The sequence below is a fragment of the Cebidichthys violaceus genome, unplaced genomic scaffold (assembly GCF_023349555.1).
Source record: "Cebidichthys violaceus isolate CVI_PGR_0920_01 unplaced genomic scaffold, fCebVio1.0.p SCAF_14, whole genome shotgun sequence".
Classification (NCBI taxonomy): Eukaryota; Metazoa; Chordata; class Actinopteri; order Perciformes; family Stichaeidae; genus Cebidichthys; species Cebidichthys violaceus.
Genome location: NW_027176307.1, coordinates 14,165,933 through 14,188,481, shown reverse-complemented (window position 1 = coordinate 14,188,481; position 22,549 = coordinate 14,165,933). Strand labels below are relative to the sequence as shown.

The following is a 22,549-nucleotide window of genomic DNA, read 5'->3' as shown; positions in this document are numbered from 1 at the left end:
TCGTGAAGCACACAGGTTCAACTACTGCAATCAAGGCTTTTCAATGCATCGATAGGTGGGGTTACTGTGGTATATCCACTCAGCACATATTCTTCACGTGGTTCGTATCCACAGCAGCGTACTCGGGCCGGGACAATACCTCAAGCAGGAGCAGCGTCTCGGCGACGACCCTGGTGGTAGGGAGCGAGGCGTGCCTCAGATCGGCCACCACCGACACCAAACTCTCCTTCTCCTGCTTCTGCTTCTGCTTCTTACTGTGGAGAGAGAGAACAAATCCATCCATCAGTACATCACTCACTCACTCACTCACACACACACAACAAGCCTGTGCGACTCCACCTACTTGTGCAGACACAGAAAGTAATTTATGAAGTCCACCACTTCTGCTTTGCCGAGTTCTGAGGAGAGTTTGGTTTGTTGGTCTGCAGGGAACACGATCAGAGGGCAGCCATGTTGATCAAAAGCACCTGTACGGACAGATGACACAAGTTAAGTTGCACTTAATTCAATACAAATGAAGTCAATCTTGCCAATAAAGCTCAACATTTTTATGTGATTATTGTCAATATGTATCACGTTAAATGCAGCGACTCTTAGGGGCTTAAATGAGCTCTATACGTCTTAATTAGCAGTTTGGCCGAGCTTCATTATAAGCCTCATTACTGTGATTTAAAAAAATAAATGTTTAGTTTTTAAAGTGGAGGATTAAATAGCTACCGGGGAATAACACGGCTGCAGAGTTGAGCACGTGATCAGCAGGCAGCTGCGGCTCGTGGAAGTCTGAAAAAGAAAAAGATTTGTGAGTAAAATTATAAAAAAAAAATATATATATATTTTGATTGAAAACTCTGCAACCCCGACAAGAATGTTTCAACAGTTCTTTCCGCAACACGACCACTGGAGGAAAAACCGGCCCCAGCAAATTCCTCACAAAGAAAAAAAAAGAAAAAAAAAAAAAAAAAAAGAGTCTAGCAGCAACTCTGTGAAGTGATGAAGACTTTACAACTGTCCACGTTTAATAGAACTCATCAGTGGAAATAACACGAGTTATCACGGAGGATAAACAAGCTGACGCGTGCACACTTGTGAGTGTGTGTGTGTGTGTGTGTGTGTGTGTGTCTCCTACCTGTTGCGTGTCGGCTCATCTTTCCTCATTCGCGGCTCATTTCCACGGCAGTTTGGTTGATTGTATTTAGTTTTTTTTGGTACAAAGCCAAACTTGTCCCTTTCATTAACAACCCTGAGAGAGCCGGCCGAACACGGAGCAGTTCTACCGCGGCTGCTCGCTGCCTCTCTCCGCCATGTTGACAGCGTATTCACCGACGGCTGGCTGAGCTAGACGCCGCTGACTGGATGCTGTTCGGCTCGTTTATATTAGAAAGAGGGCGGAGAGAAACACAGGAGGAGGAGGAGGAGGAGGAGGAGGAGGAGGGCACACAGGTGCTGTGTCGACTATATTGTAAACTTTATGGTTTATGGTCTCAATCTCTAGTTTCAAGTCTTCTTCAATACAGCGTGATGTTAATTTAGTACATTATGGTCCATTTAGAGTCAAATGGACCATAAAACAGAGGATGCTTTAGGGGCGGGGCTACTTACTAACTTGCATTCTCTCTAGTGTCCACCAGGGGGCGACTCCTCTGGTTGTATAGAAGTCTAGTCTAAAATGACTCTACTTCTCTCTTGATTTATTCCCTCAGTAAACATTGTAAACATGAGTTTATGGTCTCAATCTCTAGTTTACAGTCTTCTTCAATACAGCATGACGTTCATTTAGTACATTATGCTCCATTTAGAGTCAAACAGACCATAAAGCAGGGGATGCTTTAGGGGCGGGGATACCTTGTGATTGACAGGTCGCTACCACTACACGGTTGTCCCTGTTTCCGTAAAAGTCAGGATCTGCTGCTTTCATTTTTAAACATTCTTTTTAAATCTGTCTCTCACAAGAACCTCAACCTTATGGGAGGGCAATAATACATCTCTGAAATAGTTCTACACCTTCAAACAGTTCTTTGTGTTCAGTTAATATTCTCTAGAAATACAAAACTGTAATGATTATGACAAATAAATAAAGGAAATAGTTCACATTTCCTATCTGAGGGCCTCGTGGCCGTGGGGCTCTAAGCAGCTGGTCGGGTCACTTGTGCCTTCAAGCATTTCCTGCAGTAGGAGCAGCCAAGCCTTACGTGTCTGTTCATACACCGAACTGGTCTGACTGCATGGAATATTGTTCTCACACAGAACCTTTGTTTCATATAAGTCATTGATCACTTAACTTCCTCAGAGCTCAGCATCATTATCAAAGTGTGCTGATTCATTTCAGGGTGTTCAGGGCTCATTCCAGCAGCACTCTACAGATACAGGCCAGTACTTGTTATACATAAGTGTAGAAAATGTATTCGTAAAAAAAGAGATTTGTGAGAATTTTGTTTCACAGATTCCCTTTTTTTTTTTTTTTTTAAAGTTCTGACATTCTCAGTGTTTTCCACACCAGCTTGCCCAGGTTCTTGTGATTTTAAACACAGCCACCACTTTTTTTTGGGACACCCTGCAGGTATCTGTCGTGTGGATTTTCACCTCTTCCTGAATGACATTGTTATTTCCATTGGACACATTCTTGGCACGCTTCTGTAGCAACATGAAGAAAGAAACAGAGTATTGTCCATTGTCTATCTTTGCATATCTGGGTTAGGTTCACAGAATAAACATGGCTTAGCAGAGGCTCCCATCCACTCCCAGGCATTATGGGGGACGTAGTCTTCCCAGCATGTTTCACATGTTTCAAATTTTATTAAACCTTATTCTACTCTGAATCTTTAAAGTGTTTTATGATGACCCAGATGAAGGACACAAGCGTCTAACAATAAAGATGTTCTGCATACTTCAATTGTTGCTGGAGTTTTACTTCTTCAGATCTAGGGAAAGTCAAAATGTATTCAAACTTTGACATACTATCTCACAATTGTGACTTCATATTTCATAATAAATATCTGACCTATCTAATACTTTAACTGACTATGGTTTGACCATTTTGACATAACATCTCATATTTGTGACTAAGTGTCTCATAATTTACTCTTTTCATTTTATTTTTTATTTCTATTATGCCGACTTTCTACATATCCTGGCGGAAATGAGTTTCCAAACGTTGCACCCCCGCTTGTCAGCACCTTTTATTTTGTAGGTTGGAACCGGAAGTTATTGTCTCATCGTGACATCTTGTGCTGATGCAATGTGACGTAGGTACGTTATACATTTTCACTGCATCATTGCAGCTTGCCGACACACACTCACACACCGTGTTGCGACGTAAACATCGAAACACTGCAGACCGCTTGTCAACACATTTTATTTTGTAAGTTGGCAACCGGAAGTTATTTTCCCACGCGCTAGCCTCGTTGACATCGGTGCTGATGCGATGTGATACATTTTCATAGCATCATCGCAGCTAGCTGACACACTCACACACCTTATTACGGTGTAAACAAACCGTCTTTTTTGTATCGTTAACTTTAAATGTGTCGTATTTTTTATATATAAACTCGATTGAGTCTCTGGGGACAAATTGTAACATCAAGCTAATTACAAGCCGTCACCGTTATTAGCCAATGAACGCCACAACAGTGACATGCTAATGTGCTAGCAGCAGTGCGCGTGTACCCTGTCAACGGTTTTTACAGTCATGCCGTTGGCGTCCTGAGATTCCTCACGCGCAGTCATGGTCGGTAACGCGTGAAAGCGGCGCGTGTATGTAGGTAACGGACGTTGTTGTGTGTATGTGTGTTTTTTTTTGAAGAAGAAGACATCTGCGGAGTGCGAAGAGATGAACACGCCGCTCGGGAGGAGCGGGTTGATCGGGCTCGCGGTCGGAGCCACAGCCGGTTGTGGCTTGATCGCCTTCATAATTTACCGGGAGATCGGTAGGAGAAGATCCCGGAGACTGGTGCTGGAGGCCCGGTCAGCTCCACGGCTGTGTGACGGGGCGGAGGAAACAGTGCTGCGGGAGACGCTGGATGCTCAGGGTGGGTGGGTTTGTGAGGGATGCTTGGTTGCAACTGCGTAATAAACTATCACATTTTTTTTATTTTTTTAAAATAAAAAATATAACAATTATAATAATATAATATCTTTGAAGGCCCATTTCTGCCAGCAATACAAATAAATAAATAACAAAAATAAATAAATTGTAGAAAGTCGAAATAATGACATAGAAAGTCTTACTTATTAGATACAAAGTCATAATTATGAGATAAAAAGTCAATTATGAGATAGAAAGTCGAAATTCTGAGATAGGTACGCACTTTGTGCCAAAGTTGCTGCTCCCCTAGGTTGTTTGAATTGCTCTTATGGTGGTGGGGTGGGGGGTGGAGGTTGTCCCGGGAGCTGTTTTCAGAGGGCAATTGCTTATAAAAGGGTCACCCGAGGCAAACTGGTCCCAGTTTAGTGGCAATTCTATGAGGCAACAGATGAGGTGAGGAGCAGCAGCGTTGAATGGAGACGGTTGAGGTGGCTCAGGTGCATTGAACTGGGAGGAGAGCAGGGGCGGCCTCATGTTACACTGGATTATGTTTCCTGTCTGGTCAGAAGGGGACGTCTTAGTCTGGGGGGGGGGTTAGGGTTCGGAGGATTAAATTGCAAGTCCAAACCCTCACATCTAACATTTTTATTTGTCTCCTTCCCCCAGAGGTGGCGGCCCAGCAGCAGGCCCTGGCGGCGGTGGAAGCGGCGGTGCAGGGCCTGTCCCCAGAGCGGCAGCTGGAGCTGAGGAACCAGCTGGACCAGGTGCTCACCTGCGTGTCCTCGCTGCGCTCAGAGGTGGCCGAGCTGAGGGGCGGCCTGCAGGACATCGCGGTGCAGATAATCCAGGATGTCAAGTGAGTCGCAGTGGGGAGATGTGCAGCATCTGTATGATACCAAACAGATCGGATACAAAAAAACACACACACCACTGTCAGCGTACACACAAACTAGAAACAGAAAAACAAAAATAAGGTGGAAAATAGCAGAGAGTTGCTGCTAACTGATGACAAAGTAGAAGAACTTCCTCACTGTGTTCAAACAAACCATTTGAACACACAAGCCGCTACAACAGGTAGTCGGCGTCGCTTGACTGATGGACGTCTGTTCCTTCCTCCCCCCCACATCCAGAAAGGGAGTGGAGGACAGTCAGCGGGTGCGTCGGCGGCGCCATCTCGTCCACAGGGAGCGCACCGACTCCACCGGCTCCAGCTCCATCTACTTCACTGCCAGCCAGGGCGTGACCAGCGCGTACGAGACCAGCGAAGGAGGGTACGTCGTTGGGCTGCTGGTTTTTTTTGTGCATATTTCTGGTGGCACCGTCTCTAATACTACATAATGTATATTATGTATATTTAAAAAAAAAAGGTTAGATTAGAGCATATCTATTGCCTCTACACGGCTCTCAACATGGAGGCGGCTGGGCCGGTGGCTAGCAGCTAACGGTGCTAACAGTGCAGACAGAGCTAGCGGTGTTTACCTGAGGGGGAACGGTGGGGTGGGGGGGGTGTTAGGATTTCGTGGCGAGGCGGCCATGAGAGGATATTTTTTGGGGGCAGATTAGGTGACAATCACTTGCCTCCTTGATACCCGAGGAGAGGCGAGGAGTAATCAGGTAGGAATCGAACCCTCCAGGACCAGGTCAGCTGATATCTAGGTTTTTTTTTTTTTTAAAGGCTTCTTAACAAGCTTCATTAGTTAATTCCTGTTAATCTCTAAAACCATTACAGCCTGTTAATTGAATAGTGTGGCTAACACCGAGTGACTTTCAGGTTTAGCCTCTGACTCTGAGACACAACGTCAGACGCACAGAGTTTCACAGAGACCACTTAGCTCCAACCAAGGAATAAGCTCTGGGTGATCCAGAGGAAACGTGACACTGACTCTGGAACGCGATGTTGCTGTTGAATTTTGTAAACACTAAATTTCGTTCACCTCTTATTTTATTGCGACAGATATCTCAAAACTTGAGCAAATGAATTCATGCAGGCAAGTGGCTCAACTCGTACAATCTCGCCAAAAACAAAATGAAACTCCCCGACCAGTCGGCCTGCGGAGCAGCAGCAGCTGAGCGGCGGCGATGTTCTCAGCTGTGTGTGTGTGTGTGTGTGTGTGTGTGTGTGTGTGTGTGTGTGTGTGTGTGTGTGTGTGTGTGTGTGTGTGTGTGTGTGCCGGTAGTTTCGTTAGTGTTTAGCGAAACTCGCCACAACCAGTAGGAGTAGTGAGTGAGGCTGTCAAAAGGTGTTTTGAGACCACGAGAGGTCCTCGAGCATGCAGACAAAATATTAAGCAGTTTACTGCAGCAGAATGTGAGATTAACCACGGACAGAAACGATGGATCCTCCTCGTGGAGATAAATAATAATCATTTAAATCTGCGAATGAATAAATCGCCCCAGGTACTCGACGGCCTACGCGGAGTCCGACTACACCGATCGCGACACGGACAAAGAGGAGGGCGAGCGGGAGCCCGAACAGGAGTCTGAGGACGAGGAGGACCGGAGCTGTGCCACCGTCCTCACGCTCCGCCAGGAGGACTCCCAGGAGGAGGAAGTGGAGGAGAGAGGGCTGCTGGAGGAGGAGGAGGAAGAGGAGGAGGAAGAAGAGGAGGCGAGGCTGCAGCTGGTGACTGAAGTCCCCAGTGGGGAGCTGGCTCTCCTCCTGGCTCAGAGCGACATCCTCCACACCGGAGACGCCAGTTTAAAGGCAGAGGGCTTTAAACTGCTGCTAGACAACAGAGCGGAGGTACGAGACACTGAAACTATGACTGATAATAATCCATATCATCACAGAATAAAGAGTACACATCATTTTAGATGAAGTCGATGTGAAATACAGCCTCGTGAAGACAAACTGGTGACGCTGTCTGGTGTTTCTACTGACTCTGTGTCGGCAGTATGGAGACAGCAGGGAGTTTCTGTGGCGACTGGCTCGGGCTTACAGTGATATGTATGAGTCCACTGAGGACAAACAAGAGAAGAAGAGCTACGCACAGCAAGGTGATGGACACACACACACACACACACACACACACACCAAAACAAAGCAGTTAAAACTCAAGCAGAATTAAATCAGAGAAAAACAAAGGTAGAATGAAGCAGTGAAACAGAACTAGACTGACTGCGTCTCTGCCCTAGTTCATGGTGGTATATAAAATATGGCCGTTGAGCTGTGAGCTGGTGTTACAGGTCGAGAGGAGGCAGAGTCGGCCCTGAAGAAGAACGGCCTTAACGCCGAGTGTCACAAATGGTGAGACGGCATTCTGGATTTCAACCACTTTTAGGATTGCTGCCGACGATGTGTATTTTGATGTCACAATTCTGATTGAAGCATTTCTTTGGCTCCAGGTTTGCTGTGCTGACAGGACTGACCTCCAAGCATGAGAGCATGCACAGCAAACTGAAGAGCAGCAACATATTAAAGGTAACACATGTTAAAGGTAACACATGTTAAAGGTAACACATGTTAGAGACTGGCTTACTGACTGACTGACATGCTTACTTACTTGCTTGCTAACTTACTTACTTACTTATTTTGCTTACTTACTGACATGCTTACTTGCTTACTTACTTACTTGCTTGCTTACTTACTGACTTGCTTACTTACTTACTTACTGACATGCTTACTTACTTGCCTGCTTGCTTACTTACTGACTTGCTTACTTGCTTACTTACTGACTTACTGTCCCCAAGGGGAACTTTGTCTTGAGCACAGTGCTACAGTCCGTTGCTTTAAATTAAAATAGGACAGAAACAACATCAAGTCACCCTAAAACAAGTGACAACAGTGCAGATCACAGTGCTTGTGTATTTACTGCAAGATTTGTTGGAGTTCAGCAGCTGGAGGGAGGCTGGAACAAACGATAGCTTCAGGCGTTTGGTTTTGCGATTAATCTTCTCCAGCTTCATATTCAGAGAAGAGAGGATGTTGACATGTTGCTTGTACCTTTTTATATGAGTTTTTTTTTTTTTTTGTAATCTCCATCCAGGAGCATCTGGACCGAGCAATCGCCCTCAGAGATGATGACCCCATGTGTTACTACTTGCTTGGCAGATGGTGCTACGAGGTGAGAGAAGGGGCTGGTTTTTACTTTTATTGTTAACTCTGCTCTTATAAGATGCAAAAATATCAACACTGTGAACTCAAGACAACCACATCTGTCCGTGCAGGTAGCCACTCTGGACTGGTTGGAGAAGAAGGCGGCCGCTGCCCTCTACCAGAGCCCCCCCACCTCCACGCTGCATGACGCGCTGGAGAACTTCCTCAAGGTACCGGAGTTCTGCAGCTGATTTCTCCACTCTAACTTTGTAGTTTGAACCCTTTTATAAAATTTCATAACTGTGATTTGTAGAAGAGAATGTTTCATATCTACAATATTTGTCTTCCAGGCAGAGGAACTCAGTCCAGCTTTCTCCAAGACAGTGAGGCTTTACATCGCTCAGGTAAACGACCACCGATCCCTCCGTCTTTTTAATAGGCCGCACCATTATTGAGAACACGGTGTAGTAACGACCACCTGGAATCAGCGCGACTTAATAGCAGACCACCTCAAGGTGTCACCCAGAGAGAACCAGGACATTCTGATGTAGCATTTCAAAATAAAAGCCCTTCAAAATCTCATCTTCAAATCACATTCATGAGACAATTTGTCTATTTTCAGATTTGATTTTAGAGGAAACGGTGCATAGTTGCATCATTTCACCTCAGGTTAACCTTTCAGGAATAGAGCGCTGCAGGGAAGACGTATTTTTGTCGGCCAACCTCGGAAGTTAGCGTCGACGTTTTCAAACATTTTACTAACGTTCTCCACCAGTTGTACGTTTCTTTACATTCTGAAGGCTCAGAATGTCCCATTAACACGGTTCTTTACACTCTCTGACCCGTTCATGTAAACATGTTGGACGTACGCCACTGGATGTCAAACGTGTGTTTCATGCCCAGCTGCTTTCTGTATTTCTGTTGTTTGACTTTTAGTGTCACCAGAAGCTCGGAAACATCTCTGAGGCCACCAACTGGACTGAGCTGGCTCTGAAGACGCCCACAAACTCTGATGATGTAAGAGCATCCAGCTTAACGCATGATAAATCACCCAAAATGTGTTTCTGTTCACATCGCGTTCAGGATTTAGAGTTGTGTCGATTTTTGTTTGTTTCACAGTTATGTGCATTTTTCATTTGTTGCTTTTTCTTTATTTTTTAAGGATGAAACGTCGACACTGGAGGCTCAGCTTAGAGTCTTAACCGACAGAAAAACCTGAAGAAAAAAAAAGAAGAAAAAGAATTCTACTGAGATCCAGCCGATGGCACCGATTGGCTAGTCAGGCCGCCAATCTGTGGTCATCCAGTCAGATCTCCTTTCCCTTCATTGGTGGATACTTTTGTCACTGTGAAATATGGAGTTTATTGATGTATATTTATTTTCTTTAACAATTGAGCAAATATCACTAAAAGTAATATATCTTGATGTTTATGGTATATTTGTTTTCTGTTTGCCTTTTTAACTGATACTAGGTTCTTTTTTTCTTTTTAAAAAGGATCAGTTTCCCAAATTCCATAATGATATCTGATCACGTCTCTCTAGTGTCCATCCAGTCGTGCGGATGGTTTAATCTCAAACCTCTGCCCGGCTCGATGTCTCCACAGAGAGGATCTTTAATTCTCGTTTCGTTAGATTTTTGGAAGAGATGACTGAAAGCGTTATCTGGACACTGCGTCCAGTTTAATCAGGGATGTTGTGAGAGCTTTACGTGAACGAGGGACTCGCTATGAAAATAAAGCTAATTAACTTAACTTATTTGTATTGTACAGCCTTTATTCTAATAATGGTCTGATGGTCCATCCAAACCCTCTTTGATGTGTTTGTGTGGAGATGAATGACACTTTATTAATGTAGATGTAGTAACTGTAGTATTTTGGTCAGAATATATACAGGTAAATACATAAATATAACATGTTTCAGTTAAGCTCCAACTTCAATAGATTTGCTTTATTTTGTGTTGAGTTTGAGCGGTTTTACATTCCTGTTTTCTGAAGTGAAAGTTAAACTGCAGGTTATTACTTTGATCTAACATCACTTTGTTCTTGTTGATTCATTTGATCCTGCAATAAAAAAAGAAGAAGTGAATATGCACTTAAGTGACACATGGATAACGTTGAATAAAATTCTGTTTTGGATTCACGTCTTGTAAACTTGTGTTTTAACAAATGAGACAAAATCAGTTTAATGGTAAAACAAATGTAATGTAGTTAGGACGCTTATATACAGAAGGTTGTGGTGAAGACGAACACAAAAAGGGACGAACCAGTAGTGAAGGAAGAGACACGACAGTAAAATATAAACACGATGACATCATGAAGACGAAGCTTCAAAAAAACATCTCAAACTATAGAAAATAGTTTCTCCAAAATTATTTTTTGACCACTCAAGAGGTAAATCGCACCCAACAAAGAAATAAAAAAAGACTTTCTAATTATGACTTTGTATCATTATAGAAGAACAGACCTTGTAATCATGAGATACTATGTCAGAAGTTCCTCCGTTGAGTGAAATGTGCGTCAGTGTGAAAGAAAAGGAAACGCTCCATCTTGCTGCTGCAGCCTGGACCTTCTTATCCTCTCTGCCTCAACCAGCATCAAACCAAATCAAACAAGCTCCGCCTCCGGGTCAGCCATCAGTCCTGAGGCTCTGTGTGAAGGCCACACACACACACACACACACACACCTTTAGTCCGGGGATGAGTCAGCTGGTGTGACGGTAACATGTACCACCCTGCTCCCTGCTTCTCCTCCAGCTCAGTCCTTGGCGTCGCCCACTCCGTCAGCGTTAATGGCAAACATGGCTTCGGACTCCGGCAGGCAGGGCGAGTCGTAGATTTTACAGATCCTTGTCTCTCCTCGGCCTTTCCTCAGGTACAGACTGCAGAAAACAGAGACCACTTTTTAATTGTAGTGTCACAACTCGTACTTTAAGTCGAGATGAAAAAATCCTCTGGTTCTGCTTAAGTGTCTTAAACCTGCATTCTCTCTAGTGTCCACCAGGGGGCGACTCCTCTGGTTGTATAGAAGTCTAGTCTAAAATGACTCTACTTCTCTCTTGATTTATTCCCTCAGGAAACATTGTAAACATGAGTTTATGGTTTCACGATCAGAACACCAAAATGTTCTTGCATGAGGTCCACAGCAGCCCTGGTGTCGTGAAGCAGCAGCCGGGACCTCTTCACTCGTCTCTATTTAAAGCATCCAAACCTCTGCCTGCGTCACTCACCGTGTGGTGGAGGCGTGAGCCATGATGTTCCCCCCGATCGGTTTCTTGGGATCTGCGGAAAACATGGCCGCCCCGTCCACCTGCGCCACCACCTGGTTGGTTATCACCACTGCAACGCCGAACTGTCGTGACATAAGGGTTGAGGCAGACAAAAATACTCGTGATACAGAAACAAACATTTTTTGAGTCATCCTAAAAACGTCAGGAGCGAGAAACATCGTCACACAACCAGCACCTCTCAGCCTCTCAGGGGTACAGCTGCCTACCTCGTCCGCCAGCCGGAGCAGCATGCGGAGGAAGCGTCCCAGGTGTCCCTGCCGGGCCGACAGCTCTCCTCTGCCCGAGTAGTCGGTTCTGTACAGAGCTGTGGCGCTGTCCACGATCAGCAGGGCGTACCTGACGCACCGGGAGGGAGAGAAATGAAAGAGACCTCACATTCATTCAGTGCGTCTGTCAGTAATAGATACAGAAAAATAAATGAAACAAGTGACACTTAAAAAACGGAAACTACCTCCTGCAAACTGTACTTTAGGTAATATTCAGATGTGGAATTTCAAAATAAAAGCCATCTAAAATGCCGTAAACTGTTGAATGTTATTTCTGTGATAAATATTGCAGCATGGCCTAAAAATGATTCATTATTCACAAGCTTTAATGCTGTATAGTGGAAGTTAATACTCAGACGTTTGGCGCTGACTGACCTGGACTCGGCCATCATGGCGGAGGCTTGGTACAGCAGCTGGGTCTGATGGTCTGTGTTGAAAGCTCGGGCGTAGGCCACGTTGTCCAGAACGTCACTGCCTACGAGTCCGTACCTGAAAACCACAGAGACGTCCTCCTATTTTACAGATGTCCCAAAGAAATACAGGTCCCAGGGTGTCCCCTAAATAATATACTTCCAAGGATGTCCTAGAGCTGGATCTAAGTGCCGACTCACCTCTCCGCTACAGCGAGGAGTCTCTCCGGTCTGAAGGTTCCCTCCGTGTCGATGTACATGGCTTTACCTTCTCCACCCCCCTGGTCAATGGGCAGCTGTGGACAGAAAAGACAAATGACATCAGTACGTGGCTCCTATTTTACTTTAGTCTACACTGTCTCTGTCTCTCTGCAGTCATTCTCTACCTGACAGGTGACAGCCAGTGTGTGGCACAGCTGGGTCTTCCCCGTCCGAAATTCCCCAAACATCTCTGTGATGGAGCCGGTCTCGATCCCACCTGCAGGAGAAACAAAGAAGTCAAAGAAATTAAAACGATAAACTTTACGTCTTCCCCCTCACACGGTGCACTCAGGCTGAATATTTAGGTTTTTACGGACCCTGCAGGAGTTTGTCGAGCTCCTTGGAGCCTGTAGAGATCTGGATGATCTCGGCTCTCCTCTGGTGGAACTCGGTCGCAGTGGTGAAACCCATCGGCACGAGTTTGGCAGCTTCAGCCTGGGAGGGAAGGAGAACGATGATAAAATGTCTAAAGTTATAATAGAATAATGCCACTATTAGCATTAGCCTTCAATGACTACAGACACTGCATCAACACATATGTGTGTGTCTAAAATATAACACTACAGATATCAAATAACACCATTTTTCTTCCTCACAAAACGCAGGGAGTTAAAACCATCGCAGTGACCTGTCAATCACTGTGTAGCCCCGCCCTAAAGCATCCCCTGCTTTATGGTCTGTTTGACTCTAAATGGAGCATAATGTACTAAATGAACATCATGCTGTATTGAAGAAGACTGTAAACTAGAGATTGAGACCATAAACTCATGTTTACAATGTTTACTGAGGGAATAAATCAAGAGAGAAGTAGAGTCATTTTAGACTAGACTTCTACACAATCAGAGGAGTCGCCCCCTGGTGGACACTAGAGAGAATGCAGCTTCAGCACTCATGGATTCCTCTGGGACACTGAAAGAAGGCCGTCGCTTCTTACTAGAATCTTGTCAGCCTTGGCCTCACTGATGCCTTTGATGTTGAGCAGCTCCTTCTTTGGTGCGTAGGCCACCGCCTCGATGGTGTGGAAACCTGCGTCGCCCAGCTTCTTGATGTCGCTGGCACCGACCCCACATTGCTGCATGCGGAGACATTAGAAGAAGAGACAGCTCAGCATGAATCCACACCGGGTCGTTGGGTTTTTAGGAACAGTCCTGCTAGTGGCCTTGACCAAGGAAAGTGGGTCAAAAAACTCCCCAAAACCAAAAGCCCCCACTCAGGCAGAACATGGGCGATTACAGTTGTACAAAGTGAGGTATACTGCAGGAAACACACCTCCAGTCTGCTCAGAGGCTGTGGCCCGAAGCTCTCTTCCTCCTCCACCTCTGCCTCCACCCTGGCCTCGCTCCTCATAGCCATGGTCTGAGTGTGAAGAAACCTGGTCAACAGAGAGGAGACAGGAGGACTGTGTGTCAGATAATCATGGTGCCGTCTTAACTGCAACGCGCACGAGTGTGGTTGAATTAACAGCCTTAATGTTAGCTAATTTGACATACATAACATGTGCTGGTAACTTAACGTACCCAGTGACAACAATACACAACCGGTATGGCTTTAACCCCGTTACTGCTTTACCGTTAGCTTGTTAGCATAAGCGCTGTTTTCGCATCAGTTCGCTTCTTTTCAGCAAGGGTTAAACCACCCAAAGCTGCAGATAAAGCTAACAAGCACGTCACGTGTATCTCACCTGTGGTTTCTAATAATAATAAAAGTTATTTATTTCATTTGACAAAGCCGCAGGATTCGCCAAACCTCTCTGCCGTCTGTCTTCTAGCTAGTTTCCCTCGAACTCGACTGTTTGATAAGCGTAGAGCTCCCGCGCGACACACAAACAAAACGTGATGACGTTGTTCGTGAAGACGTCGAGAATCCAACCAATCAAAACTCAGCCGGTATATCCTTCAAAGTAAAAGATCCAACAGGAAGTCATAACCCTGTAAAGCCTGAACCATCTTCTTCTTCATCCTTTTTGGCGGATGGCAAACAATTAATTGGTGCATATTTTATTTTTTATTTTCTATTTATTTTGTTTTTTTATACCAAACTATAAATACTAGACATGCTGATCCACACTCCATACCAATTGGTGGCGGTAATGCACCAATTCACAGTTTGCCAACCGCCAATAAACCTCAAAAAAGAAGAGGAAGAATAATGCGATATTCTGCTCACAACCACCAGGGGCGCTGAGACATTTTAAGTTCTCACTCTCCTCCTCCTCTTCTTCTTTAATCTCGTCTCCATCGTCTTCAACTTTGAAAACATGGCGATATAACTTCTATATGACGTTTTTTTTAATTATGTTTTGGGTTTTGTTTGATTAAAAAAATATTTGATTTATAAATACAATTATTATTGTGTTTAACTGATAACCGTCATAAAATCATGACACTCCAGTACAGTAGGTGGCGGCATGCACCTTAAAATTTGGTTTGTGGTCCGCCAATAAACTGAAAGTAGAAGAAGAAGGAGAAGCAAACATGGCTACGCTTTAGGGAGGCAGCAACGTAAACCAAGGACCAAGAAGGTCCTGCAGTGTACATTTTCCGAGTTTCGTTATCCTACATTTCTCCACAGAGCCTTCGTTCACAGGCGGTGACCGGACATGGCGGATAAAGAGGAGAAAGGTTTCCGGACCCCCGGGCTGAGAGGCGCTCAGACCACGACCCTGTTCAGAGCTTTCAATCCTGAACTCTTCATGAAACCGGTGAGACTCAAACAGACAAACTCTGCTGTTCATTAAGCCAAAAAATATTAATAATAATAATAATAATAATAACAACTTATATATATATATATATATATATATATAGCACCTTTAAAAACAGTTTACAAAGTGCTTTGACAGACAAAGCAGCAACATCAAGACAATAACAATAACAGAAAGATCAGTGAGACAGTTGATACGATACAAATACAATAATATATATATATATATATATATATATATATATATATATATATATACATGACTATTGTCTGTGTGAAAGTTAATTCTTTACCTTGAAAATAGTAGTAATCATCCACTCAAGTACCACTGATTTGCTTTCAACCACGTCTCACGGTCTTCTTCAGAGGTAGACCTTGAATTAAGGTTATTTTGTCAGACGTAAACAGTGGCATTGCCCTTTTTAATTCTCTTTAGACATCTTTAAATGATACCTAGCACCTGTTTATTATTTAGAAAGTGTGTAAGAATGCAGAATCAGCTGAGAAATGGACCTGTAAACTCGTCTTCAGACTCCACACACTGTGTTTGTAAACTTATTTTCACTCCCACAGAATGAGACGGTTGGATACAAATGTCCTCCAAAGACCTTCACTGTAACCTAAAGCTGTGTTGTTCTGCAGAACAAACCCGTGATGGCGTTCGGACTGGTGACCATCACCCTGTGTGTGGGCTACCTGGGCTACATGCACGCAACGAAAGAGAACGACCAGCAGCTGTACGAGGCGGTCGACAGCGAGGGAGAGCGATACATGAGGAGGAAGACTTCCAAATGGGACTGATGGCACGACACGTTCTACGAGAACGCGTTCTACGAGGACACGTTCTACGAGAACACGTTCTACGAGAACACGTTCTACGAGAACACGTTCTATGATACTGTGTGTGTGTGAGAGTGTGTGTGTGTGTGTGTATTGTAAAGACAGAGTAAATTAAAACTGGATTGATAAAAGGAACCCTGTCGACTTTTCTCTAAACGTTTCCATTAAACTCCTCCGATCTCTAAAAATAACAGAATTTCGACGCAGACCTGATCAAAGACATTTGAAGAAGTTACCTTGATCTGTTGGAACTTGTGATGGACATTTAAATTCATTAATGATATTCATCAAATTGTTTAATCCAAAACATATTAAATAGATCACTTCATAATTAGTTTCTGCTCAATTTATGGATAAATATAGTTTCTGAATTCATGAATATGAGTATTTATTGGTGTAGTTTTGCCTCTGATATGAATCTCACCACTGTACACTCAGACTGACAGACTGATGGCTACACTGAGGCTCACGTTTCGTACATAATGCCATTATCCACCTGAATCATTCCCTCACTTAAAGACGATGGACATTGAGAACATTAAATCACCAGCTCCAACACACACACACAATTTATGTTTTATTAAACAACATAAAAAAAAAGTACAGCTGAAGAACAAAATGAAACGTGTTGTTGGAGAAGCCCAGACGTCGGCGTTGCTCCGTTATTTGTCTCTCTCGTCCTGTAGAGAAACAGAAGGCCGACAGTCTTTCAGGTGAACGTCGTCTTTTGGTCGGTTGAGATTTGCATGAAAATGACTAAAACTACAGTTAGTTTCCAGGAGCTGGAAGATTGTAACAACAGCTTAAAGTTACTACGAGGAACTCTCATTTAGTGTCTATCTTGGCGCCCCCTGTGGACTAAAGTGGTAGTGTTTCCATGATCACCAGAGTCCCTTTAGAAAACCTCATTTTACTGATTTTGTCTGATTTCCATTCTTCTCGCCGAATGTCTCGTTAACGTCTGCAGATCATTTAGAGGCATCGGTGTTACATTTTTTTTGAAAATGACAATTTAATTGACATAAATGATGATTAAAGGGGAGTTCAGTTTCAATCAGGTAACGACCAGATATGCACAGAAACCGTTTCAACATTTCGTGAAGGTGTTTGAGGCGGTACCTTGATGGCGTTGGCCAGCTCCTGCAGCGTTTGTTGGTACCGGGCCTCCATACCCTTCAGGTTCTCTGGTTTAACGATCTGCTTTTGAATCCCGGGGGTTCCTGCTTCCACCACCATCTGAAGGAAGTTCTTCTCCTGAGTGGGAAGAGAATATTGTGTTATACCATCTCTACATCCTGTTCATGCTGATCATGCTCTATCGTCCACATTTAATCAAGCGCTCCACCTGTACTCCCAGCAGAAAGGTGAAGGCCAGGCCGGGTTTTCCTGCTCTTGCTGTTCTTCCAATCCTTAAAAAAAGAAACAACGGACGAAGTCTCAGTCAGAACACAATATGATGGAGCTACAACACACAACCAGGATACTGGACAGCTCACCTGTGAATGTAGGTCCGGATGTACTGCGGCGCGTCGTAATTCACAACACACTTGACCCCGTTGATGTCGATGCCTCTGGCAGCTGCGTCTGTGCTGATCAACCTGCAGGGTTTTAATTCCATTCATTGCTCATTAAAGCGCCCACTGCAGGAATTCAGAACTGGCTAAGTCAATAAATAAAGACATTAATAAATATGCATTATATATATATATATATGACTTTTTCGCTACTTTGGGTCGTCACTTATTCTCCAACACAGCTGTGTGCATTCAAGACTCACAGCTGGATCTTTCCTCGTTCGAACTCCTTCAGCGTCTTCTTCCTCTCGGCGGGAGAGAGCCGGGAGGAGAACTCGGCGGCCTGAACTCCACCGAAGAGCTGCACCAGCAGATAAAGTCTGAGGAGGGAGAAAAACAAACCAGTGAGGCCACGCTGAGGTACAATATATATATATACATACATATATATACATATATATACGGAAACAGACCTGTGTGCGGTCTCTCTGGAGTTGGTGAAACAGAGGACGGGGCTGAGCTTCATGCGCAGGATGAAGTGGAGGATGAGGAGGGGCTTCTTGCTTAACGTACAGGGAACGTAATACTCCTAAAAAAAAAGAAAAGAAAGGTGTGGCCATTAGTGAAGCTGAAGTTCAATCATCCCTGTCAGACGGTCCGGCGCCTCCGTCCTGAGGGTAAACGGTCGTCTCTTACCGTCAGGCCTTGGGGGAAGTCAAAGCCGCCCTGCGTCTGGGCGGGGCCCGCCGGTGTGGTGGAGCTGGAGCGACCGTGGACGGAGCTGAAGAGTCGGGGCTGGTGGAGGCCCAGCTGCTGCAGCTTCTCCGGGTTCTGTGTCAGCGTGGCAGAAAACAGCAGCTTCTGCAGCGGCATCTGAGGCGGCGACAGACTGAGAGGGGAAACGGAGGATGAATGATGTGTTTTTAATCTTTATCTCAAGTTACTGTGAAGAACTTTTAACTGGTTATGAAACAAACTGATACTGATGCATCTGTCCAAAGTTGAAAATAGCTCAATGAACTCTGGTTTATTTAACAGAAATGTACAAATGTGCGGAGTTGCTGGAACTATTTTGTACCGAGCCACGGCTAGCTCGCTGTTCGGTTATGCTAAGCTAGGCTAACCGAAAGAAGGATCTGAGCCACTTCTTTATCCACTGAAGAGAGACTTCAGGTGTGGAACCGCAGGCTCACCTGGCTGCTGTGACGTACGCCGGCTCAGTCCGCCTGAAGATGGACACGACGTCGTCGGCGCCGCCGCCTGATCTGTACGCCGCCTTCACCACCTGACTGAGCCAGGACTGGTGCATGCTGTCGATCATCCTGTCAGCCTCGTCGATGATCTGGGAGGGGCGAGAGAAGGAAAAAGCGCACCAGTGGTAGACGGCGGACAACGTCACTTATTTCTGCTACTGGTTTGAAGAACTCACAAGAAACCTCAGGTGTTCCAGACTGAAGCCCGAGTTCTTGTTGATGTGATCGACCAGTCGACCCGGAGTGGCAACAACGATGTCGGCTAAACTGCGTCTCGCGCCTCCTCTGGAAGAAAAAAAGCAGCTATGGTGAGTATTGTACAAGTACCACGTCCTGAGCTGATATTTATGTATTACTATGTATCCAATCCTTCTCCTAATGCGAAGTTAAAGCTAGTATGTTTAGACTTCAGAATGTTTTCATTGACTTTGGTGCCCCCTGGTGGTGGTAAAGAGAAAGACAGCCATCTGCCATGGTGGAAAAAACACTTCTTTAGTTTAAAAACAACTTTCAACTCACCTGAGCTCTGAGAGTGAAGCCTGCTCTGCAGCAAACGACTTCTGACCAGCCAGCATCACCACTTTCAGAGAGCTCCCCTCAGCGTACGATGTGAACACTTTGCAAACCTGTACAGGAAGAACCGTGTTCAGACTACAGGGCTCGACGTTGCTGGATTGAGTTGTATCCAGGCTTTTGTTTTGAAAGGTTCTGACCTGCTGGGCGAGCTCTTTGGTCGGCAACACGGCCAACGCCCGGACTTCACACACCACCCGCTCCGTCAGCACCTGATGGTAGAGAACATCTTCGTTTAGTCTGGAGAGTCTCTCTCTCTTCTCTCACACACACACACACACACACACACACACACACACACACACACACACACACACAGGCACACACAGAGTATGAATCCGTTGCTTTAAGGATTTTTGAGGGAGGCTCACCTGTACGACAGGTATGACAAATGCGAGAGTCTTGCCGCTGCCCGTCGGTGCAGACACACATATATCTCTGGGCTTGTAGCCGCCTCGTCCAATCAGCAGCCCCTGCTGTGCGCTCTCCAAGATGGCCGGGATTACCTCTGCTTGCACTGTGAAAAGGTGAAAAGGTGACAGTATTCTTCAGAACTTTTGTTCCTCAGGTGTATACGCGCAGACTGCATATTGGAAGAGGATGTAGTCACCATGATGTCACCCATTGGTTTGCGGGCTACAGTTTTGAAGCTTTGAGTACGACATTTTTGGCCGTCGCCATCTTGGTTTTTATTTTGCAACCAGAAGTGACGCGGGAGGGTGGAGCTAATAAAACATTTCAAGGTGACCAAAATGTTGTAAGTGAAAACACACTGTGAAAGGGTTAAAGTTGTAAGATTAAAACACGGACAACCGTGGAACGTGGTAGAGACCTGTCAATCACTGTGTAGCCCCGCCCCTAAAGCATCCCCTGCTTTATGGTCTGTTTGACTCTAAATGTTCCATAATGTACTAAATGAACATCATGCTGTATTGAAGAAGACTGTAAACTAGAGATTGAGACCATAAACTCATGTTTACAATGTTTACTGAGGGAATAAATCAAGAGAGAAGTAGAGTCATTTTAGACTAGACTTCTATACAACCAGAGGAGTCGCCCCCTGGTGGACACTAGAGAGAATGCAGCTTTAAGACATGAAGCACTGGCTTCACTTTGCAGACCCCCCGGGTCTAGGTATCCACCAATACACCAGACTTTCACAACAACTTTTCAGCTACAAAGATGGATATCTGAATCACAAACTAATAAAGCAAATAACACTGATGGAACACATCAGACATATTTGAACTAACTAATCAACATTAAATGAAAATGTACAGGCCGGTTCTGGATCACTTAGAACTTCAGAAACCTGCTGCTAAATGTAAGGAAATAGAGCAGAGTGTCATCACCTGGAAAAAGGTGCTGAATTCCAGTATTTTGCAGTTTTTTCACGAGCAGAGCAGAAAGTCCCGGGAGGTCAGAGATGGGGACCAGGTTGCTTTTAATGTCTCTGTGGATCACATCAGGCTGAGCGAGCCACTGAGGCAGAACTCTGTGCACCTGTGAAAAGAACACACACACACACACACACACACACACACACACACACACACACACACACACACACACACACACACACACACACACACACACATTCACTAAAACTCTGTTGGTTTAATAGTAATGCCATCGGAGACCCTTTAAGCGCCACCAAACGAACGACCGTACCTTTTGGACAGGTTTGTTCTCGAATCCTCCCAGAACCGTGAATCCAGTTGGAGCGGGAGTCTTCCCCGTGGTTTCTTTCAGTGTCACGTTTTCTGTCTCCTCTTCTCCTCCTCCTCCTCCTCCTGTGTCCTCCTGTCCGTCTCTTCCTGTCACAGGAGCTTCTGGCCGATCTTTAACTGAAATGCCTAAAATCCCAAAAGACAGACAAACTAAAGCATCCGAGGGCATATTTTGATGATGGACGTATCTAAGGAGTGAGCCTTCTTATATATTGTATTGTTTGATATGAATAGATAACCCAGTGTGAGTTTATACACACCTGACTGAACCCTTTTCTTCTTCTTCTTCTTCTGTTTCTCGTTCTTCTTTGCGTCTTCGACAGGCTCATCGTGATGATCTGAGTCCACATCTTCTGATTTCCTCTTTTTGTGCTGCGGAGGCTCTTGACCGCTGTTCTTGTCAGCTTTTCTTTTCTTTTTCACATCTTGCCGTTCTTTACAACTCTGCTTCTGCTTCTCTTTGGCCTTCTGCTGCAGTTTAGCCAGTAACGCCTGAGACCGGGACTCCTTTGAGGCGCTCTCATCTCCCTCCTCTCCAAGGTACCTGTGAGCGACACCACAGAACGTAATACGCTACGGGTCGTTCAGTCCACTTCTTCAGCATGAGCAACAACACGGCGGGCCGTAGAATTATACCATTCTATCTACGATTATGTCAAAAATGCGTTATTCCCAAAATGTTTTTAATATTATGTTTGGATTTATGAATTACGCCCATATAACCGAGATATAGCATAGAAGCTTTTGGTGATCTGATGCCAACTCTAACATAATAAAACATTTTAAGAGCAGAAAATAAATGACAAGATTGTGGAAAACAGAGAGGAAGAAAATAGACAGCTCTAAATGACATTGTTAGTAAATCACATGAACTGTATTGTCAGTGTAAAACATGACATGTTTTAATATCTAAAATAAAATGTTGCTGATCTGTTGTGTCTACCCAAATATATTAAAGCATAACTCATTCCAGTAATTAATAGACTTACTTTGGGTATTTTAACAAAATAATAGATAACTGTCTGTTATTTACATGCTTTTCGTTATAACGTAGCAGATACAGGCTAATAATACCAAGCAGATAAGTTCTCAGTATTAGACAGTTCCACCATGTATGACACACATATATATTCTATGTGACCGTTTTCTAAAGAGAACTTTATTGCTTATTACTTTTGCTGTATGATGTGAAAACTATCTACTACTTATTATATCAGAAGCTACGCACATCTATGTAACTCTAAGATCATGTAGTTATGCGACAAAGAGACAAACTATGGAAGCAAGTGCAGAAAATAACAGCAACTTTACCTGTTTACAACAAAAAGAGACATTTCAAAAGCAAGATAATACACTCCAAGACGGCTTTTATATACTTGTCAGCCACCGCTCTCTCATGTGTTTTCCACACTGCACTAAGTCGCGGTTTGATGACGCCCAACAATACAGTCGCCAGCTAACGCGTCACTAGTCGGTCGCTACCATGTCACTTGGTTGTTCTGTAAAGAAAATAAATTGAATTTAAAAAATATACTTTTGATTTCAGATCTACTCACTCATACATAGCCTAATATTTGATTATAATACGTTTTTAAAAAACCTAGCTAAAACCTTTTTTTTACACAACCATTATATGGATCCGCCCACCTGATGACG

At 44.4% G+C, this 22,549-nt stretch overlaps 4 protein-coding genes and 1 long non-coding RNA gene across 5 annotated transcripts; 2 read left to right on the top strand and 3 right to left on the bottom strand.

Moving 5' to 3' along the window:
* Positions 1–349: 349 nt before the first annotated feature.
* Positions 350–1,310, bottom strand: LOC137870849 (uncharacterized). The gene is made up of 3 exons (XR_011102754.1): positions 1,127–1,310; positions 718–780; positions 350–467 (listed from the first exon to the last, which is right to left on the bottom strand). It is a non-coding gene; the product is annotated as an uncharacterized lncRNA (long non-coding RNA).
* Positions 1,311–3,268: 1,958 nt separating this feature from the next.
* rmdn3 (regulator of microtubule dynamics 3) lies at positions 3,269–10,196 on the top strand. The gene is made up of 12 exons (XM_068709025.1): positions 3,269–4,025; positions 4,688–4,877; positions 5,152–5,292; positions 6,419–6,764; positions 6,916–7,018; positions 7,208–7,268; positions 7,367–7,442; positions 8,008–8,085; positions 8,189–8,287; positions 8,408–8,461; positions 8,994–9,074; positions 9,220–10,196. Exons 1-12 carry the CDS (start codon positions 3,827–3,829, stop codon positions 9,274–9,276), a joined length of 1,485 nt encoding a protein of 494 aa, XP_068565126.1. The 5' UTR covers positions 3,269–3,826; the 3' UTR covers positions 9,277–10,196.
* A 53-nt stretch (positions 10,197–10,249) lies between these two features.
* On the bottom strand, positions 10,250–14,063 carry rad51 (RAD51 recombinase). Its single transcript, XM_068709026.1, has 10 exons — positions 13,962–14,063; positions 13,550–13,652; positions 13,215–13,352; positions 12,598–12,715; positions 12,406–12,497; positions 12,221–12,315; positions 11,985–12,098; positions 11,550–11,679; positions 11,284–11,405; positions 10,250–10,935 (listed from the first exon to the last, which is right to left on the bottom strand). The coding sequence occupies exons 2-10, from the start codon at positions 13,631–13,633 to the stop codon at positions 10,812–10,814; spliced, it is 1,017 nt and encodes a 338-aa protein (XP_068565127.1). The 5' UTR covers positions 13,634–13,652; positions 13,962–14,063; the 3' UTR covers positions 10,250–10,811.
* Positions 14,064–14,738: 675 nt separating this feature from the next.
* On the top strand, positions 14,739–16,194 carry smim8 (small integral membrane protein 8). The gene is made up of 2 exons (XM_068708302.1): positions 14,739–14,981; positions 15,626–16,194. Exons 1-2 carry the CDS (start codon positions 14,880–14,882, stop codon positions 15,782–15,784), a joined length of 261 nt encoding a protein of 86 aa, XP_068564403.1. The 5' UTR covers positions 14,739–14,879; the 3' UTR covers positions 15,785–16,194.
* A 193-nt stretch (positions 16,195–16,387) lies between these two features.
* On the bottom strand, positions 16,388–22,304 carry ddx51 (DEAD (Asp-Glu-Ala-Asp) box polypeptide 51). The gene is made up of 16 exons (XM_068709024.1): positions 22,205–22,304; positions 21,154–21,437; positions 20,835–21,019; positions 20,516–20,666; positions 19,535–19,680; positions 19,304–19,375; positions 19,110–19,216; positions 18,767–18,875; positions 18,531–18,679; positions 18,034–18,226; positions 17,811–17,926; positions 17,601–17,717; positions 17,320–17,421; positions 17,169–17,232; positions 16,943–17,077; positions 16,388–16,503 (listed from the first exon to the last, which is right to left on the bottom strand). Exons 1-16 carry the CDS (start codon positions 22,225–22,227, stop codon positions 16,486–16,488), a joined length of 1,971 nt encoding a protein of 656 aa, XP_068565125.1. The 5' UTR covers positions 22,228–22,304; the 3' UTR covers positions 16,388–16,485.
* Positions 22,305–22,549: the final 245 nt, after the last annotated feature.

Excerpts from the sequence above, each read along its gene's own strand:
- rmdn3 (XM_068709025.1), top strand. The coding sequence starts at position 3,827 with ATGAACACGCCGCTCGGGAGGAGCGGGTTGATCGGGCTCGCGGTCGGA. Across the intron at positions 6,765-6,915 it reads TGCTAGACAACAGAGCGGAG|TATGGAGACAGCAGGGAGTT; the intron begins GTACGAGACACT and ends CTGTGTCGGCAG. Across the intron at positions 8,086-8,188 it reads TTGGCAGATGGTGCTACGAG|GTAGCCACTCTGGACTGGTT; the intron begins GTGAGAGAAGGG and ends CTGTCCGTGCAG.
- rad51 (XM_068709026.1), bottom strand. The coding sequence starts at position 13,633 with ATGGCTATGAGGAGCGAGGCCAGGGTGGAGGCAGAGGTGGAGGAGGAA. Across the intron at positions 12,099-12,220 it reads CTCCTCGCTGTAGCGGAGAG|GTACGGACTCGTAGGCAGTG; the intron begins GTGAGTCGGCAC and ends TGTGGTTTTCAG. Across the intron at positions 10,936-11,283 it reads GCTCACGCCTCCACCACACG|TCTGTACCTGAGGAAAGGCC; the intron begins GTGAGTGACGCA and ends TGTTTTCTGCAG.
- smim8 (XM_068708302.1), top strand. The coding sequence starts at position 14,880 with ATGGCGGATAAAGAGGAGAAAGGTTTCCGGACCCCCGGGCTGAGAGGC. Across the intron at positions 14,982-15,625 it reads CTGAACTCTTCATGAAACCG|AACAAACCCGTGATGGCGTT; the intron begins GTGAGACTCAAA and ends GTTGTTCTGCAG.
- ddx51 (XM_068709024.1), bottom strand. The coding sequence starts at position 22,227 with ATGTCTCTTTTTGTTGTAAACAG. Across the intron at positions 17,718-17,810 it reads TCCAGAGAGACCGCACACAG|ACTTTATCTGCTGGTGCAGC; the intron begins GTCTGTTTCCGT and ends CTCCCTCCTCAG. Across the intron at positions 17,078-17,168 it reads CCTTTCTGCTGGGAGTACAG|GAGAAGAACTTCCTTCAGAT; the intron begins GTGGAGCGCTTG and ends CTTCCCACTCAG.